This window comes from Colletotrichum spaethianum, assembly GCF_022836535.1.
Source record: "Colletotrichum spaethianum MAFF 239500 DNA, contig01, whole genome shotgun sequence".
In the NCBI taxonomy this organism is placed as follows: domain Eukaryota; kingdom Fungi; phylum Ascomycota; class Sordariomycetes; order Glomerellales; family Glomerellaceae; genus Colletotrichum; species Colletotrichum spaethianum.
Window position 1 is genome coordinate 782,539 of NW_026054771.1, and position 17,150 is coordinate 799,688.

The window sequence follows — 17,150 nt, forward strand, 5'->3', positions numbered from 1 at the left end:
AAATCATTGGACATTCTCGACTTCATGCGATCTGTTCCGGGAACCCGTTGCACGGTTCGAACCCCCTCCAGCGCCGTACCACGACCTTCGTCTGGATCACACATGTTGGTCCAGAAGCAATTCACCGTGCTGCTTCCCTTTACCGACATCCATATTAGTAGTTTTCATCTCAAGATTTCATCATGTCGGACGATGAGACCAGAGGACTGAGGCCAGAGTCCGATGACGAGGAGGAGTATTCGGATGATGAGGAAGACGACATCACCAGGAGAACAAAACAAGCCATTGCCGACATGAAGACGAAGTTCAACAGCCAAGCAAATGAAGACATCGTTGACCAGTTTTTGATCGATCATCACGCTGTAGTGAACCATGTCGGTTTGAACGGAGTCACATTCTTCCACAAGATCGTCCAGCTCGTGGACGACAAGGACAACGAAAACTCGCTCACGGCGTCGTCCATCAAGCCCTTGTTTGAGAGACTGGTCAAGAAGTATTCTTACTTGTTGAGAATCACAGACCAGGAAGGCCAGACTGCCCTCTACCGCGCCATCAAACTAAAGAGATACACCTGGAAACTGGTCGACTACATCCTGAACAGCTGCGACGACCCGAAGTGCATAGAAGATGCTCTCAACAAGACTTGCGGAAAAGGAGAATCCCTCAGGACATGTTTGACGTTGGCATTTGAGAAGAATCTCAATGCCGGAGTACTTCGGAACTTGGTCTCGAAGGCGAGCGAGACCGTCTTGGGGCTCCCCGATGGCTCCCACCGGACTCCCATTCATTATGCAGTTCAGTATAAGCAGTGCACTGATGAGCGCGTCCAAGTCATCAAGCTTCTTCTTGACAAGGACGCCGAGATCGTCAGGAATAACAACTCTTCTGGAACGTTTCGACCGATTGAAACCTTTCTGGACAAAAAGTACCTGAGAAAGGAGGAGGGAAAACAGGACGAGGTCGAGTACTCCGTCTATGGCGAGCATGAGAGGACAGCAAAGGCCTTCCTCAAGGCTCTAGAGGAGGAGCAATACACGAAAGCGCGGAATGCAGAGAAGGACCGAACGGATGTGAAGGCAGCCGCCAGCATCAACCTGGCCATCAGAGACAAGGAACCGCCGAAGCCAGGATTAGTCCCCCAAAGGATTTGAAGAGTCAGACCGGCGGAGAGCGTGATCGTGCAGGCAGGAGAGCTTTGTCGGATCGAGAACAACACAAACAGGCTTCTGCGTCTCTCGTATCAAAGTTGGACGAGAATGACAGGCGACGGCTTGAGCTCAGAGAGAAGGAAGAACGAGAGCATCAGGAGAGGAGGTCTAGAGAGGAGAGAAAGCAGCGAGAAAGAGCTTCCGAGCGAGACGGCGATCGTCCGAGACAGTCCAAGGACCAGAAAGAACGCCTCGATGAGTCAACTGGCGACCTTCCCAGGATCCACGTCAGCACGAATGGAGCAGACCATGCGCCCAACACCCCGCTGAAGAGAGTTGCCACTCAGAGGTTCGACGTTACGGATGCGAAGGAGAAGAAGGCGTCGGCTTCGTCCAAGAAGGGATCCAAGAAGACAAACCCGGAAGTCTTGGCGAAGAACTCTGCAAAAATCCTCAGAATGCTAAAGCTGCACTACATGAGGACCAGGAGCATCAAGATGGCTACCTCTTTTCTGTATGGAAAGAACATTCAAGAAGGTAAGAATAACATGCTCTCACTCTCAGAAAGCTTTGATTAAAGAAGCGTCAATAGACATCCAGATCTGTTTCGACTACGAGGGGCTTCCGTCAGAGATCCAAGACCACGTCTTCGAGGAGCGTTTTGGAAAAGACCGAAACAGCGGCATTCGTTTCGACGAAGTACTAATGTACGTCAGGTTCCCAATTGTTGCCGTGAAACGCACCGGCAGAAGGGCGCCGAAACCGCGAGCCCTGGGGCGGCAGGACATGGAGTTCTTCTTTGAATGGCTTTACAACAAGGGCGTGCGCCGGATCCTCAAAGTCGAGGTTGACGACAGCGGCAAGATTCCTCACAGCGACGAGGCGATTCAGAATTCGCTGGAGAAGATCGTTGTCGAACATCTCGACTGGCAAAAGACAGACCTGGATCCTCGAATCATTTGTCACGTCAGGAACACAACTGCCGATGATGAAACGTCCGAAACTGTCAGGGTTGACCTTCGCGAAGTGACTCTCAAATGGAGTGGAAACAACGCAGTCTTGCGATCGTGGAGCGAGGTTGACGGGTTACCAAAGCTTCCAAAGCTCGAAGTTGTTCATCTCGACGTTCCGGCCCAGTCTGACGTAAGTCTCCGTATTTCTTACCACCTTCTGACCTTCCTTCAAGTGTTGTCCTTTGAAGACGATACTGACTGGGCTTTTTTAGCTCTACGACAGCAGAGACTGGGTCCAGATGAACATTAAAGACTTTGGTACTCGCCTGAATAAAAATGCCAACGACTCCCGGAATGATAAGAGCCACTCAGAGAAACTAGACTCAGACACGTCTCAGGTTTTAGAGGGCTCGACGGAGCAGATGGCCGGTACAGCTGACACTAAGCCACCCGCTGGGCGCAAGATTGCCGTCTTCCCCAGAGATGGTAAAAAGGGCACGGATATGCTAATGTCCTCCAGTGGTGTGCCAAAACCAGCCAGATCTAATCCCGTCACCGAGCATGACTGGCTCAACTGCACGGAGCGGTTTGGCGGATGCATGGATTTGTTTTGGAAGCGGACAGTTGACCTATCCCGTGAACAGATTGGCAACGACTCGAAACACGCCAATCGCCTATCGAAAGGTGAGGTTAGAGTCTCGGATACCCTCCAAAAGCTGGGGAAGGATGTTGTTGTTGCGCTCATAGATGACGGTGTCGACTGCTGTGACGCGGCCTTTACCGGTCGTGTCATTGAGGGCAAGACATTCGACTACCAAGACGGAAGTGTCGGGCAGTACTACATCTCAGCAAAGGGCCATGGGACTGAGATGTCGAGAATGATTCTGAAAGTTTGCCCGATGGCCAACATATACTCCATCCGACTCAAGACACACACAAGTCCAGACAAGGGCCTGTCTACAATTGATGCCGTCTCTGCAGCCCTGGTAAGTCACTGGCAGCCGACCAGACCACTTCACGATGCACGAGCTAAACAAGTAGCAGGCCATTGAAGCCGCGCTGGAAAAGAATGCCACCATCATCTCCATGTCATGGACGCTGCCGGTGCCGCCGGAGGGAAGTGAAGAGAAGCGGCTTCTGGATTTAGTCCTAGAGAGGGCATGCAGTCAGAACGTTCTGATGTTCTGCTCGTCGCCAGACCAGATCTCTGCAAGTCCCCTTTATCCCTCGGCTTTCAGACGTTCAAGATTCTTCCTCATTGGCGCGGCACACGACGATGGCAGTGCTTATGGCCATGCCGGGAAGGACAACGACTTTATCTTCCCTGGAGTCAACGTGAACACGAGTGGTGGAAGCAGTCTGCCGGCGTACCTTGCCGACAAGACATCTTCGAGCAAGGAGTCGACAGGGTCCAGTATCGCCACGGCTCTCGCTGCCGGCCTGGCTGCCATGATTACGTACTGTTTCAAGGCGAGCGCGTTGGGAATCGTCATGGCGAGGATGCAGCAAGGCGAGGACCACGTTGCCGGCCCGGAGCTTGCATCTGTGCACCCGGGTGATGTCGACAGGATTGCTCAACACACTGTTCTGAAGACGGCGTTCAACAGGCTCGGCAAAATGGAGAATGGGCAGTTTATTGAGGTGTGGAAGAGGTTCCAGCCAGCGAGTCAGATTCTCGAGGGAGAGAACAAGTACGAGGAGAAGCTCAGCTGCATCATTAAGCTTTGCTCAAACCTCATTGAGCATTAGTTGACATCAATGACAAGACGGAAACAACGATGCAAATATATATAATGAAGTCCGCATAGCCATGGTAGTCAGGATGTGTCGTACGTTTAGCTTTCAAGTAAGTTCACATTGAACAAGGCTACCAAAGGGTGAGCAGTGCTAGATATTTGGAAAAATTACATACCACTGCACGCTAAGGTCATGCAAATATGGTGAATCATATCCTGTTATTACACCCTCGATATCCAAGTTATGTTAAAATAAAGAACAAATATGGGGGACTGCTTTGCATTTAGCAGTCTACAACATGGCAGTTGATGCTGCGGTATACTTGATGAAGTGTCCTGAGGTTGATGTCCTACACAAGTCAAAGCCGGAGGACGCAGCAAATATATCTAATAGGTCTCGAATGTAGGCGATTATCTAATGTAACCCCTTAATTTCAGTAGACTTTGATTAGGGGAGAGTCTAAGATGCCCAACGCGCAGATACCTGCATCCGCCACCACAAGGAGGAGATCTAGAGCCGACTCCTCGTCTCTTACAAGGCCGAGGAGGCCTCGTGATTCCTTCTCGAGTGTATCAAGGATCCTCGCTGTTCGCGGAGGATTCTCGCCGTCGACCCTTTTAGATAGATATCTCCGTACAACAATAACACCATCCTCACAAGCAATCGCTGTCCATTTATGACGGGACACCCCCTATAAAACCAAAAGTGTCTGGGCGGAATTCCAGTGGCTTGCAACCTAACTTCCTCGCCCCCACACCTTCCTCTTCCATTGCTTTGAACCCAATGAGGCTAATAGGTTTCTATATTCTCCAGTTACAAAGTCACCTTTTAGGTAGGAAAAAACATAGGAAAACAGCTTAAATTTCTGCGCTATCGCTGTTGGTTGCGAAGTCGTGGATATGGAACAGCAAATAGGAGCTAGGGTAACTCCATGTCGGTTCACCTAAAGTCATTCTATAGTAATAACATCCTTTCCGAATTCATCCTACCACGAGAGTCCTGCCTGGTGCCAAACCCATGCTGACCATCCTCCGCACTCAATGTTTACCAGTCCCTAGGCTGAATTCTTATCTCATTGCCAGAACGGACGTAAGGTAGACAAATGCGTTCCATCTATTATGTCAGACAGTGAAACTTGGCACTCTTTTTCCAGCTCTGAGTCTTGATAGTCTTCGACCTTTGTCTTTTCTGGAGATATTCTGCGCTGTTCGTTGTGCCACTTTTGTGATCGATGCCGAGCTCTGGCCTGCCCTGGATGGTCCCACCAATCCTCGTCCTTTTTTGTATTTTGGAAGCGCTCATCCAAAGCCTCATCCTCAGTCGGAAAATGTGGTTTTGCATTAGGTGAAGGCAAGGGGTAGAATCTGGCGTCATCAAAGAATACCCATGCCCTTTGTTTGTACGTTGTAGTGAGCGTGTAATAGTTTGGAATAATACGGGAGTGAAGCATCTGGTACATACCTGGGCCATTTCGAGAACCCTCTTTTACTGCACCAAGGGAATCATAATCTCGTTTGGGATAGTGTGAGCCCCCCCGTCTGAAGTCATTCCATGGACGAAAACCTTTAAACCACTTCTTGAGGCGGTCCCGACCAGGCTGTCCGGCTCTAGCGGATCGAAGAAGGATTGTGACGAGGTCGAAGCCATAATCCGATAACGCTGATGCAAGACCATATTTGCCGCCCATATCGTAGGCATAGGCGTCAGGGTCGACGTAAAGGCTATCTGGGTAAAGCAAACCGGGGGGGTGAGAGGAAGTAGAACCTAGGATAACTTCTGGTAGCCAGGAATCGCTGCACTGGGCAAACATAGCCCCGTAAAGAGTTTCCAGATATTCGCCAACACACAGAATTGCCTGTAGGTCCCATTGTTGGAATTCTTGACCACTGTATTGATACAGTGCCTCTTTGTAAAGTTGTTGGATATCGTCATCCATCAGAGAATTGAGTTGGTACCGTAGAAAGGCTCGCAATAGTCGCTTTCTTTCTAGACCTGTAAGATTGGCTGCATTGAATCTAGAACTGACTGCCCGACCTTTGAATCTCAACTGGGGTTCTATTTGAGATGAGAGACATAGATACTCCCGCGGGGGAATACAGCAGTGGCCTTAGTAAGATAGTCCTCAATAAAGAACATCAGTCCTTTATGGAGCTTGCTGATTTTGTTGATTAAGTCCTGCTTCTGGTTCTGGCTTTCTAGAGGTTGGTAGAACGGATTGGTGAATTGTTGTGTTGCCCAAGAGTGACAATGATGGCGGGCTAAGGTTTTGAAGTCGCTAGTAGACCGTAAAGGGAAAAGAATAATTGCTATGGCGTCTTGCACCATGCTATTATCAAATTCGGGGGCAAGTAGCTTCTTTGTGATGTATCCTTTTGATATAGTAAATTGCCTAAGCATGACAGGTGAGGCCTGGATGAGCTGTAAAATCGTACGTGGGCACCAGGTCGATATAAGAATCTCTATACGGAGCTCTGCCGGTAGCTTGTTGAAAGAGTCCATCTTGATGAGCTCTCTGTAGTCCTTGAGTCTGTTCAATTGCTTTCGGTCGTCTATGGAATGGATTGGTGGTAGATTTCGCTTGGTTGACGTGATTGGGATGGACGTGTAACTGGCTTGACTGTTGGATGATCGAAACTGTTTGCAGCGTGGAGAGAGAATGGGGAAAATTGACGGGCTCTATGTAGTATGAAGCCTGAACTTTCGGAGAAAGCTACCGCTTAAGGTTTTCTTCCGGTTAGAAATGGACCCAAACTGGAAAAGCAACGGCTGCAAACTTTGCCCCGATTTTGGACGGCTGGCAGGTTGAGGTCTGGTTGCTGAAAAGCAAAAGAGGGATCCAATGCAATTGAGGGACAAGATCCACTGCGATGAAGAAAGTCGTGCGCAAGAGGCAGGCTGTCGACTGATGACTGATGACGGTTGTGACAGCAATGAATGTTCAAGGTTGGAGGAAAGGGCGCTCCAAGAGGAGTTACAGGCAGTAGATGATCAGTCGCACGTTCTGCTTGATGACAGTTGGTCCTCGAAAGCTTTTGGCCAATTGACAGCGGATATGATTGGTCGATGTCCCATGCGACGAAGAAAGTCGCGAGAAAGTGACTGTGACGGTTGTGACGGTAAATGATGAGGTCAAGAGGCGTGTATTGACCGACCGAAGAAACTGGTCGTCAAGAAGGAGAAAGTGGCCTGGCCTGAGCCTGGGCTGAAGGAGGTGAATAGAGGTTACGTGACCCAGTGGGAACCTCAACAGTAATGAATGTTCAAATTCTGGAGAATAGGCACTCCGAGAGGAGTTGAAGATGGCGGTAGATGATCGTTAGCTGGTTCTGCTTGATGGCGATGGGCGTTGATGCTCGAAAGCCTTTGGCTGCCAATGGTGGAGATGGGTGGCGAAGGTCTGATGCGATGAAGGAAGTCATGAGACATAAATTGGCTGTCGGCTGATGACCGATGACGGTTGTGACGGCAATGAATGTTCAAGGTTGTAAGAATGGATACTCTGAGTTAAAGGTGGAAGTGGATTTTGGCTGCCAATCGATGGCGAAGATAGGTGGTGGATTGGTGGCGGGCAGACGGCCAAACCGCAAAGGTGTTGTCAGTTGTCTCGACTTGTTGACATATGTGCTGGATGTTTGACGGCTCGTGACGGTTGGGCCGAGATGGTTGAAGGACTGGACGTGTGTGCTCGTGGATTGGAATGCCCTGAGCGACTGGCGGCGTCTGCTCCAGGCCGTGGACCAGGTAGGAATCGGGCCTTGGTACCAGTCTATGGTTGAGTTCGTCTTGGCCTCCTTGCCGAAGCAAGGAGTTGATCGTCGACACTGCGTAGAAGTGCGAACTCATCGTCGACGTACTCGACTTGGTCATTGCCGTTAGCTAGGTGTCGAAGGGAGTCGTCAACCGTCAGACCTCGAGACCTTCAGACAACACTAGCTTAAACCGCATCGAGGGTTGTGTACGTTTTCCTTCGCAGTGTTTAACGAGTGATCTTTCCCTCGGGATCCTTGCGTTTTCCTTCGCATAATGGATATAACGAGAGGCACCCACTTGTGTCCTAGTGGATGAGGTGGTCCTCTCCCTCGTGCCGTGAATTTCAACACAACTGCTAGCACCTTTTCCCTTGGTGCATACCTAGCTGCTACCTGCTTGGTGATTCCGAACACCGTTACTCGGTTCCTTCTTACTTTGCTATCCAACTAATGCTCGGCGCATGAGCCGCCACTGGGTAGCATCAAAGGGCAATGGCATGGCGCCAGCTATTATTGGCAGGGAGGCACAATATCGTGGATGCGGCATGTTCTGTTCTCTCGGCGCGGAATGGATAAGTAGGTAGCTGCTGGCTGCATCGTGTGATGGAGGCCCTGCAGGTGGCAGTGGTGTGCCTACTCTGGGTAGTTTGGCAACCTGGGTACATTGGTAGGTAGACATCAGTGTGGGCAAGCCCCGTGGTCGCCAGCGTTCTCATCGACTTCCAGTGGCAGGACCACGGATAATGACGGCCAGACACTGTTATTGACTGCTACTGCTTTGATCTTGAAGATGTAGTCACGCTACTAAAAACCTGTGGCTCGATTTCGAAAAGTCGCTCTTGCACTCGGTGCAAAGCACCAGGAAGGCTGAGGCATTCACCAGGGTAGCTGGAGAGGACATTCGGTTTCTTGCCTGGACTATATCTGGGGCTTGTATGACGAGCGGTTTGAAAGTTCATCCACTACTCAACTAATACTCAGACAAACACCTGCTAATTCCCCTTTCCAAACTTGTCGATTGAATATACCTGTCCCTTCATCTTTCGTTGATCCAGCAGCATAGGGGCCGCTGCGTGTCAAATAGTCTTCAAGAGACGTCCGGTGTATTCTTACAACAGGCGTTATGGAAAAAGCACAAGTGCTAATACACATCAGATAAGGTGCTCTAATATACCTACAAAGGCAGCTAGCGGCTCAGTATCGTGTAGGGCTTTCAAGCGTCGCAATACTGGCGCACAAATTCAAGCTGCACGAGTGAATTGTCTCTTATTTTCTGCATATATGCAGAGCTTTTAGAGATCAGTTTAGTACGCTAATGCTATAGCACTATGTAAGAAATCATAGGTCTGTTCTATTTCCTATAAGGATTTATCAGCAGACACAGTCTCCCATAGATAAGACTGCCCTCAGAAGCATCGTCGCCCACCGCAGCAAAAGGACATCACGACGTCAACAAAAAACATACAACACCAGGTATTCGCTGGTCGTCACCGACCCAACTACTAATCCGGCCCTCACTGGCTTATCTATGGGAGAGCGGACGGGATCCCGAGTTCTCCAGTGGGTATGGTCGTATGTAGTAGATATGGTCGTGGGACTTGACTATATACGTTAGACAGTTACCTATTTTTGAGTATCGGTCTCAGGTACCTGTTAGTGGGAAGCACCACCGTTTAGATATTTGACTATAACATGTATATTTCCATCTATGAAACTTCCTAAAAAAACAGTAGTTTAGATTGGTGCTCCTCAACCACCTTAGGTATCAACCGCATCCTACAATGTGTCGGCTTGGCCCCCTAACAGATGCGCGCGCAGCATACTCGGATGACCCGAAGGAAGTCCCACCTATCCTCCGGATGGATGCCCTTCACCGCTTGTACTGGCCGGTTCACGAAGACATCTCAGAGGTCCAGGTCTTTGATGATCCAGAAGAAGATGAGGAGGATTCGCCAAAACGCCCTTTCTTGGACATCCGTTCGCAAAAGAACCCGTCTCCAATTACGGCCTGACCAAGCTCCTATCTAGAATCGGCTTCCAAGAGGAAAAGGAGTGTCATACCCTTGACAATGACGAATACGAGGACCACAAGCTGGTAGTGAAACGGGAAGACGGTGGACCTGCTACAATTGGGGACTTTGTATTTCAGGTCCATGCTTTCCTCCTCACTCACAAGGAGAAAACCCTTCAGCTTTGGGATGAAATTTTAGGGAGGGTCTATGAGGATGACATTATCCTGTTCGACTGCTGTTCGACCGGCAACCCAAAAGACTTGAACAACTCAAACATGGAAGTACATTACACCATCGAGCTTAAGAAAAGCACAACGAAGTATGATGGACGGTATTACTGGTGGAAAGCTTCTAGGGCGGAGGGAGGCTTGAAGGTAACTGGTTAAGGCGGGCTGGCAAAAAGAAGAAAAAAACCATAGAGTACCATACCTAAGTACTCAGCGAGAAGATATTTCAAAATCCGGTCGCCCCTACACCCTTTGCTTCGGTTTGGGCCTTGTCCATCTCCAGATCCAACACGCCATCGGCAACGGAATGCTCATAGAACTACTCGACCCCCTGCGCATAGGTTTGCAGCAACTGCCCAATCAACTCAAGTGCCGTTTTCCTCCAGACGACCTGACGCCATGGCTCCTCACTCAACGGGAGGTTCGTCTAGTATGGCGTCCGACCTGTCCTCGCGCGGGTGGAAGAGCACCTGCAACAGGCTGCCGTAGACGCTGCGATCAGTTCGCTCCTCCTCCGTCATGAGGGACCAGTTTTCCCACGGGACCCTCGTGGTCCAGCCAAACGCGTCACTCCAGCTCCGCGCCGTCGTCCACATCCTCTAGCTGGTTAACCACGTAAACCCTGCGCGTGCACCACTCGTCAATGATCCTTTCAGGTAGGTACCATGATTTGGCCACCGTCCTGTACTCAATGGCAAGGCGGCTCCGCAGCTCGGCGCCCTGCCGTAGAGGCCGCACTCCTCGTACGTGCGCTCAAAGATGGCACGCGCCAGGGCGGCGGCGCGGCTGGGGCGGAGGGCCTCCGGGGTGGTTTCGTAGACGACAAAGGCAAACGGTGGCTGGCGGGCATGTGGCCACCGGAGTTGCAGCCCGGCCACCGGGTCCAAAAGCGGATATATGCCCGGTTAAGTCTGTTACGACGGGTAGTATTGTAATTCTACATATCTAGTCCAATGTACAGTTCTTGCTACAGTTTATCTACCTGCACTGCAAATGGCCCGTGTCGTCCTTTGTATATACCCACCCTTGCTGGAAGTAACCGGCTACGAGCTGGAAAGCCTTGGGGCGACGCGCGAGAGAGCCGTGGAGTACTTTGCGTCCTCGGTGTCGTGCGAGATGGCCCACACCATGACGCCACCGAGGCACTGGCTGCGCGCGAAATCCGCCTTCAGCTGGAGCGTCTCCTCGTCGTCGTAGGTGAGCCAGTTCTTGTCCCCCACGTCAGGATCTGAACTGCGGCGTCTTTGTCGAGCGTGGGCCGCACGCCCTGCTCGGCGACGAGGTCGTCAATCTCCGAGTTGAGAGCAGAGCCGACCTCGGCACTGCACACCAGGGCATCGGTGCCGGACTCAAACGTGCATCCCGGGCCGAGACAGGAGGAGCTGGAGGCCACAAAGCCGCGGCCATAGAACGCAAGGCCCAGCACCACCTTGTCGGGATCGACGCCGTTGCGCCAGAGAAGGTCCAGTCCGCTTTTGATTTCCGTGAGGTTCGTGTGCGAGTCAAGGTACGGCCCGCCCGACTCGGTAGGCGTTTCCCAGGCGCCATGCAAGTCGTATGTCATGACGTTGAAAAAGTCCACGTGCGGCGCAATGCTCTTGAGATCAAAGTGCTGAAGATTTCCTGGGGTGTACAAAAAAAAAGGTATCAGAACACATACACATGCTCGCAGACGCAACGAGAACTAGGAAAGCTCCTTGGCATCAGGGGCGACCAGGGACTTACGGTAGATGGCCGGGAGCGTGATGCTAACCTCGTACTCCTTGAGTGCTTGCTTCAGCGTCTTCATCAACTTGGGGAAATTGGCGAAATCATCGTCCCGTCCACCGCGGTCCTTGGCCGCAGGGTACTCCCAGTCCAGGTCGATCCCGTCCAGGTCGTAGGTAGACATGAACTTGAGAACCGAGTCGACGAACTTGTCCTGTGCCGCTTCGCTTCTCGCAATGTCGGAAAACGTAGACGCCGTCGGCCCCGTGTCGTTGAAGTCCGAGCCCCCCACGGCGACGAGGACTTTGAGACGGGGGTCCTCGGCCTTGAGGTTCGCCACGCGCTTGTACAAATCCGTGTCAGCCTTGGCGGCTGGCACCAGCTCAAAGGTTGACGGGTTGATGCTGGCAAAGGCGAGGTTGATGTGCGAGTAGACGCCGGCGGGGATCTGTTCCGGGGAGAACCGGTTGCATGCTCGCCCCGTCGCCCAGGTTTCGTAATAGCCAACGACACGCTTGAAACGGGTGCTCTCTCCGACGGTGCAGCTCGGTCGGTTGACATCCTTGGTGCCGCAGAACTTTTCTGTTGTCCCGCAAAAGCCATATTTGGAGCAGCAGACCTACGTAGCTGTCAGCGAGGGGGAGAGAACACTCGCACAGGAAAAGGGGCCCAGTGACATTAAGGGGGCATGTGGTTTGCACCACATAGTCTTCGCCGTAGCCGCCCGGATCGCAGTCGGCCTTACGGTCACAGTTGTTGACGCAAGCTGACTTGCTACAATCTGTTACACTGGTAAGCTTTGGTTCTGGGAGAAGAAAGGGGTTCCACCCGTCAGCTTGGGGGAGGGGGTTCGTCGTTACAATCAGGACCGAGGCCGCAGAAGCCAGACTTGCTGCAGCATCCAACTTCGCATGGTACCGACGCGCTGCATTGCGGAGTATCCTGAGCCTGGGTGAGGCCGGCTAGACACAAGATAAAGACCCAAACGAGGCAAGGGAGTAAAGCCTTGTCTTTCGTCATCTTGTTTCGGATCGCTTGAAGACGAATAACTAGCCGAGTCTCTGAGGTCTGAACCGATCAAAGATGGACCGGTGAACATGCGAGCAAAACGTTAGAAGGGGCATGATGCTAGTGTAATACTCGGACACTGGTGTTTCCTCCATCATGTCCCGAGCCTCCGTACACAGTTAGCCCCGTCGTCTCCATGCGGCATACCTCCAATGTGTTCATGATTCGTCTTCTTTTCCTGGACATCCGGAGGGGATTGGAGGTAAACGCGACTTACTCCATCCGGCGCTATACCGGAACAGGGTTGGTCAGAGTCCCGGGCCCTTGGATTCAACGGCGGCGGGTCTGATCACGCAAGCCCGGCTGATGTTTAATCTCATGTAAAGCACACGGTCCATTCGTGCCGAGAGGCTACTACCAGTTGGTTCAGCCAGTGCTTCAGCGACAACACCGAGCTTGTTCTGAATCTGAACTGATTAGCAAGGATGGCGGGACTAAACGTCGACGGAGTGGGGACAATATCGTGAGATTTCCGCTGTAGTGGACCCACCACAGCAAAAGGACATCGCAACACCATCAAAAAAAACATACAACACCAGGTATTCGCTGGTCGTCACCGACCCAACTACTAATCCGGCCCTCACTGGCTTATCTATGGGAGAGCGGACGGGATCCCGAGTTTTCCAGTGGGTATGGTCGTATGTGCTGATTTCAGCCATGAGACTTGATTATATACCACAAACAACAAACATCGTCAGCGACGCCATCGCCATTGCCATCGCTACCGCGCGCACCAACGTCTTAGTTTCCAAAGATGTCCAGCGCGTGCTCAATCATCCAGTCCATGCCTTCCTTGCGCCAGTCATCCCTCTCCACGGCGGTGCCGTCGATGCCAAAGACGATGTCGCTGCCCACCCCGGCCTCGCTGGCGGTGTCGTAAACGGGCCACGCGCCCAGGCCCGGCGCGCCGTTGGGGTCGAGGCCCACGAAGAAGTTGACCCACGCGGTCGACATGGTCTTTGCGAGCGCGACGGCCTTGGCCGTGTACGCCGTGTCGTTGCCGCCAAAGGGGTTCGTGGCGTAGCCCAGGCCGTCGACGTTGTCAAAGACGAAGGCAACCTAGACGGGGTGGTGTGCGTGTCAGTCCTGGGAGGAGTCTCGTTTGGAAGGACGCGACGATACGAGGGGGAAGGAAGGCTTACATCTGAAAAGTGGGTTGAGCCGATGTACTCCGGGGAGCCGTTCGGCGTGACGTCGAAGCGGTAGGCAAAGGAGGGCACGCCATTCTCTGACCAGACGGTGTTGGCTCTCCGTCGCACGAACCCGAAAAACCTGCCAAAAAAAGTCAGTCAAAACTCAACTCACAACAGAGGGGACAAGAGGCCTGGACATACATGTCTCCAAAGAAGGCCCCGCTGCGGCGCTGCTGCAGACCCCGCGCCACGGCAATGGGCTCGCCGGGCTGGATGACGTGCGGCCACGTCTCGAGGCTCGGGATGCCGACGGCCTGGTCATCAGGGTACAACGCCAGCGCCTCATCCACAAGCTCCTCGTTGGTCTGCCCCGTCCTCTCCTCGGCGTGCGGCGGGATGACGCTGCCCACGGCGTATGCCATGTCCTCGTCCGCGTTGACCGGCCCGCCGTTGGGTCCTCTGCCCTGCCCAAAGGCGGTTCCCTCATCCGTGTTAGACCCGATGAGGACGGGAACCTTGACAAAGTCCCCACGGGCGAGCTGGTTGGTGGCAAAGTCCACGAAGAAGTCGCCATCCTTGATGGGGATGAAGGTGAAGGGCGGGCTCGTCACGTTGAGCACCGCGTTGAACTCCTCTAGGGGTGCGGTGCGCAGGCACTCGATAGACTCTGGGGTGCCGACGGTGGAAGCGCACGCGGTGATGTTGCCGACCAACTGGTCGTAGTTCGTCTGGTACGAGGTGGAGTTGAAGCCGCCGGTCCCGCGGGGGATGACACCTCCGAATCCGGACTGAGCGGCTGCCGCTCGGAAGAGGCCGTCATTGCGCCCTCGAAGGTGTTAGTCAAGGAGCTTCCCACGCGGACGATCCGTAACCCACCGTTGTACGCCAGCACATGCGCAGAAACGCTCTCGGCGCCGGAGCTTTCACCAAAGATGGTGACCTTGTCTGGCGCGCCGCCGAATCTCGCAATGTTCTCGTTGACCCAGTGCAGCGCCAGGCGCTGGTCCCTGAAGCCGAGGTTCGTGACGCCGGCATCGAGGGCCTGCTTGCCGCCGGGGAACCCAAAGACGGAGAGGCGGTAGTTGAGGCTGACCCCGATGACCGGGGTACCCTGCTTGACGCTGTTGTCGACGATGAAGGAAAGGTTATACCGCCTGTCGGCCGAACCTCCCATGTACTTTGAGCATGTTAGTTGACATATCGAAAGGGGATGAAAGGCAGATGACGTACCAGACCGCCTCCGTGGATCCAGACGGCCACGGGCAGCTTTGCGTCCGGGCTCACGCCAGCCGGGCGGACGACGTTAAGGTACAGGCAGTCCTCCGAGGACTCATAGCCGACCATGTCCCCGCCATAGCCGATACAGTGCTTGGGGTATTGCGTGGCAGGGCGGGTGTCGTTCCATGCCGTGTTCAGGCTCTCAGGGACGTGGAAGCGCTCAGGAGTCTTACATGGTTAGCATGTGGTCGGTGGCTCAAACTTTATGGCGGTTAGAGTTTGCGCACCTTGGCGTACGGCATCCCGAGGAAGAAATCTTGGTTATAGTTTGCGTTGTGGATACCGGCGTAGGAGCCGTTCTTAACGTCCACGACGGGACCGGTGGTCCGACCGCGTAGCGCCGCAGACCACGCCGGGACGGAGAGGTAGAGGCATGTCGCCAACGCGTAAGCAATGAAAACCATGGTCAGAACCGCAGAGAGATACTGTTTGAGACGCACGTATCGATCGGGTTTTGGCTGGTGTGGGGCGGCAGGCACATGTTGGGACTTGCCATCACGGCCACCGTCGCCCTTCTTATACCGCGACCTCTTCATGACGAGCAGGCAAAACCGCTTCAGGGACGCCTTTACAACTCGGTTAGCAAAAAGGCCGCCAAGACGCCCAGCTAGGGCGAGGACATTATAGCAACCAGGATGTATCGGGCCGACGTCTGGTCGAAGGGGGCTTCTTTCTACGTCACGAGGGGTACGACTTGCGAGATGTCGAATGAGGACGATGAAAAAGCTGCTCGCTCTCCGCGTCTACGATGTACCCCGAGTAAGTCGCCCCGGTCGTCGTAGGTTATGCTTGTCTCCCCGCGCTGTGTACGTGGATCGACGACCGGCCACTTGGTGTAAAGACGGGATAACTCCGGGAGAAGGACTGGGCAGGAGAGAGATGGGAGGTGTCAATCGTACTAGAATCGGCCTAGTATGATCCCGTCCAGTGGCTATGACGACTCCTTTCGGAGGGGGCCATAATAGCACCGCATGGGTAGCAGTGGATGCCGGCTTTCATCCACGGTAAAGGCAATGATGGAGTGGAGGTTGCTGCGGGGAGCGGGGAAACCTGGCAAAACGGCTGGGGAGGGAGGGACAGAGAGCGAGGATTGGGCAATTGGGCGACTTGGAAAAGAAGACGCGCGCCCTTTCTCCGCATTGGATTTACCTTAAACAACAGCAGTCGGCTTCTTTGTTCTGTCCGGAAACCAGGTGCCGAACAGGTCCTGAAGGACGGAGAAGGAGGGGAGCAGACGGTTCAGTCCGAATGCGGAATAGGGCCAGGGCCAGGAGAAAAGACCGTTTCGAGCGTTCCAGATGATAACGTGCCAGCCGGGTAATTTTGCTGAAGTCTCGTGGCTCTTTGGCAGTGTGGTACTCGGGGCGGGTAAGGCAAGGGCCTCGACAAACGTGGTTATCGAAGAGGCGGGGGATTCCGTGCCAGCGCGTGCCGGACAAAGACCGCAACGGCCTGCCGAGGTCAAACAAAACAAAACAAAAAGCCAGTAAGGTCCCGTCCGCATTCCTCTGCCATGCGGTCGGTAGGATTGACAACGGGAGGGGGTGCCGGTTTGTGGAATGGAAACGAAATGCCGTGTCTCGCTCAAGGAATGTCGTTGCAGAAATCTGGCAGGGCGGTACAGAAAACAAAGAGCCGACCCAATTGCCTGGTGCGCATGTATGTACGTGCTGCTGGCCACTCTCTTTTCCCCACACGAACCATTCCAAAAAAGCCCCCGAGGTCCTCGCAACCACAATCCGACAGCGGCATCGGACGAATCAAACCCCAGCGGGTGTGGAGCTGGCATTCCTCAGTCCCAACTCTGCTGCAACGTCACACCTTCCTCCACTACCGCGCACCTCTTCTCGTCTCTCTCCCCACGGCTGCGGCGACGCACACATTTGGCACGAGGCAGCGGACCAGGGCTTGCGGAAAATGGTTGCTCTGATCGTACCCGGACGAAACAACGTCTCGGAAATAAGCATGCCGACGACGTCAAAGACGATTGACGCCATGGCGATTGGGCTTAGACTTCATTACGCGTAGAATACTAGACATTCCAGAAGAAGCAAGAGAAACAGACCAGAACTCGACTGCCGCGGAACACAACGGCTTTTGTCCGGTCAGCACATGCTCAAGGGCTGGCAAGTCTTCCG

General features: G+C 53.3%; 6 protein-coding genes across 6 annotated transcripts; 3 read left to right on the plus strand and 3 right to left on the minus strand.

Annotated features, from left to right (window-relative positions):
• Positions 1–182: 182 nt before the first annotated feature.
• Positions 183–3,850, plus strand: ColSpa_00207 (uncharacterized protein; the record flags this gene model as incomplete). Its single annotated transcript, XM_049266419.1, is given in 5 exon segments — positions 183–1,133; positions 1,145–1,685; positions 1,741–2,291; positions 2,374–3,087; positions 3,146–3,850. 5 exon segments carry the CDS (start codon positions 183–185, stop codon positions 3,848–3,850), a joined length of 3,462 nt encoding a protein of 1,153 aa, XP_049122376.1.
• Positions 3,851–9,368: 5,518 nt separating this feature from the next.
• Positions 9,369–9,599, plus strand: ColSpa_00208 (uncharacterized protein; the record flags this gene model as incomplete). Its single annotated transcript, XM_049266420.1, has 1 exon — positions 9,369–9,599. The coding sequence occupies one exon, from the start codon at positions 9,369–9,371 to the stop codon at positions 9,597–9,599; it is 231 nt and encodes a 76-aa protein (XP_049122377.1).
• Positions 9,600–10,233: 634 nt separating this feature from the next.
• Positions 10,234–10,422, minus strand: ColSpa_00209 (uncharacterized protein; the record flags this gene model as incomplete). The annotated part of the gene is made up of 1 exon (XM_049266421.1): positions 10,234–10,422. One exon carries the CDS (start codon positions 10,420–10,422, stop codon positions 10,234–10,236), a length of 189 nt encoding a protein of 62 aa, XP_049122378.1.
• A 447-nt stretch (positions 10,423–10,869) lies between these two features.
• On the minus strand, positions 10,870–12,464 carry ColSpa_00210 (killer toxin subunits alpha/beta; the record flags this gene model as incomplete). Its single annotated transcript, XM_049266422.1, has 5 exons — positions 10,870–11,034; positions 11,091–11,449; positions 11,552–12,152; positions 12,235–12,314; positions 12,440–12,464. The coding sequence occupies 5 exons, from the start codon at positions 12,462–12,464 to the stop codon at positions 10,870–10,872; spliced, it is 1,230 nt and encodes a 409-aa protein (XP_049122379.1).
• A 562-nt stretch (positions 12,465–13,026) lies between these two features.
• On the plus strand, positions 13,027–14,372 carry ColSpa_00211 (uncharacterized protein; the record flags this gene model as incomplete). Its single annotated transcript, XM_049266423.1, has 3 exons — positions 13,027–13,050; positions 13,364–13,803; positions 13,922–14,372. The coding sequence occupies 3 exons, from the start codon at positions 13,027–13,029 to the stop codon at positions 14,370–14,372; spliced, it is 915 nt and encodes a 304-aa protein (XP_049122380.1).
• Positions 13,343–15,548, minus strand: ColSpa_00212 (lipase 1; the record flags this gene model as incomplete). The annotated part of the gene is made up of 6 exons (XM_049266424.1): positions 13,343–13,660; positions 13,744–13,873; positions 13,936–14,560; positions 14,611–14,911; positions 14,965–15,180; positions 15,240–15,548. The coding sequence occupies 6 exons, from the start codon at positions 15,546–15,548 to the stop codon at positions 13,343–13,345; spliced, it is 1,899 nt and encodes a 632-aa protein (XP_049122381.1).
• Between the last annotated feature and the right edge of the window lie 1,602 nt (positions 15,549–17,150).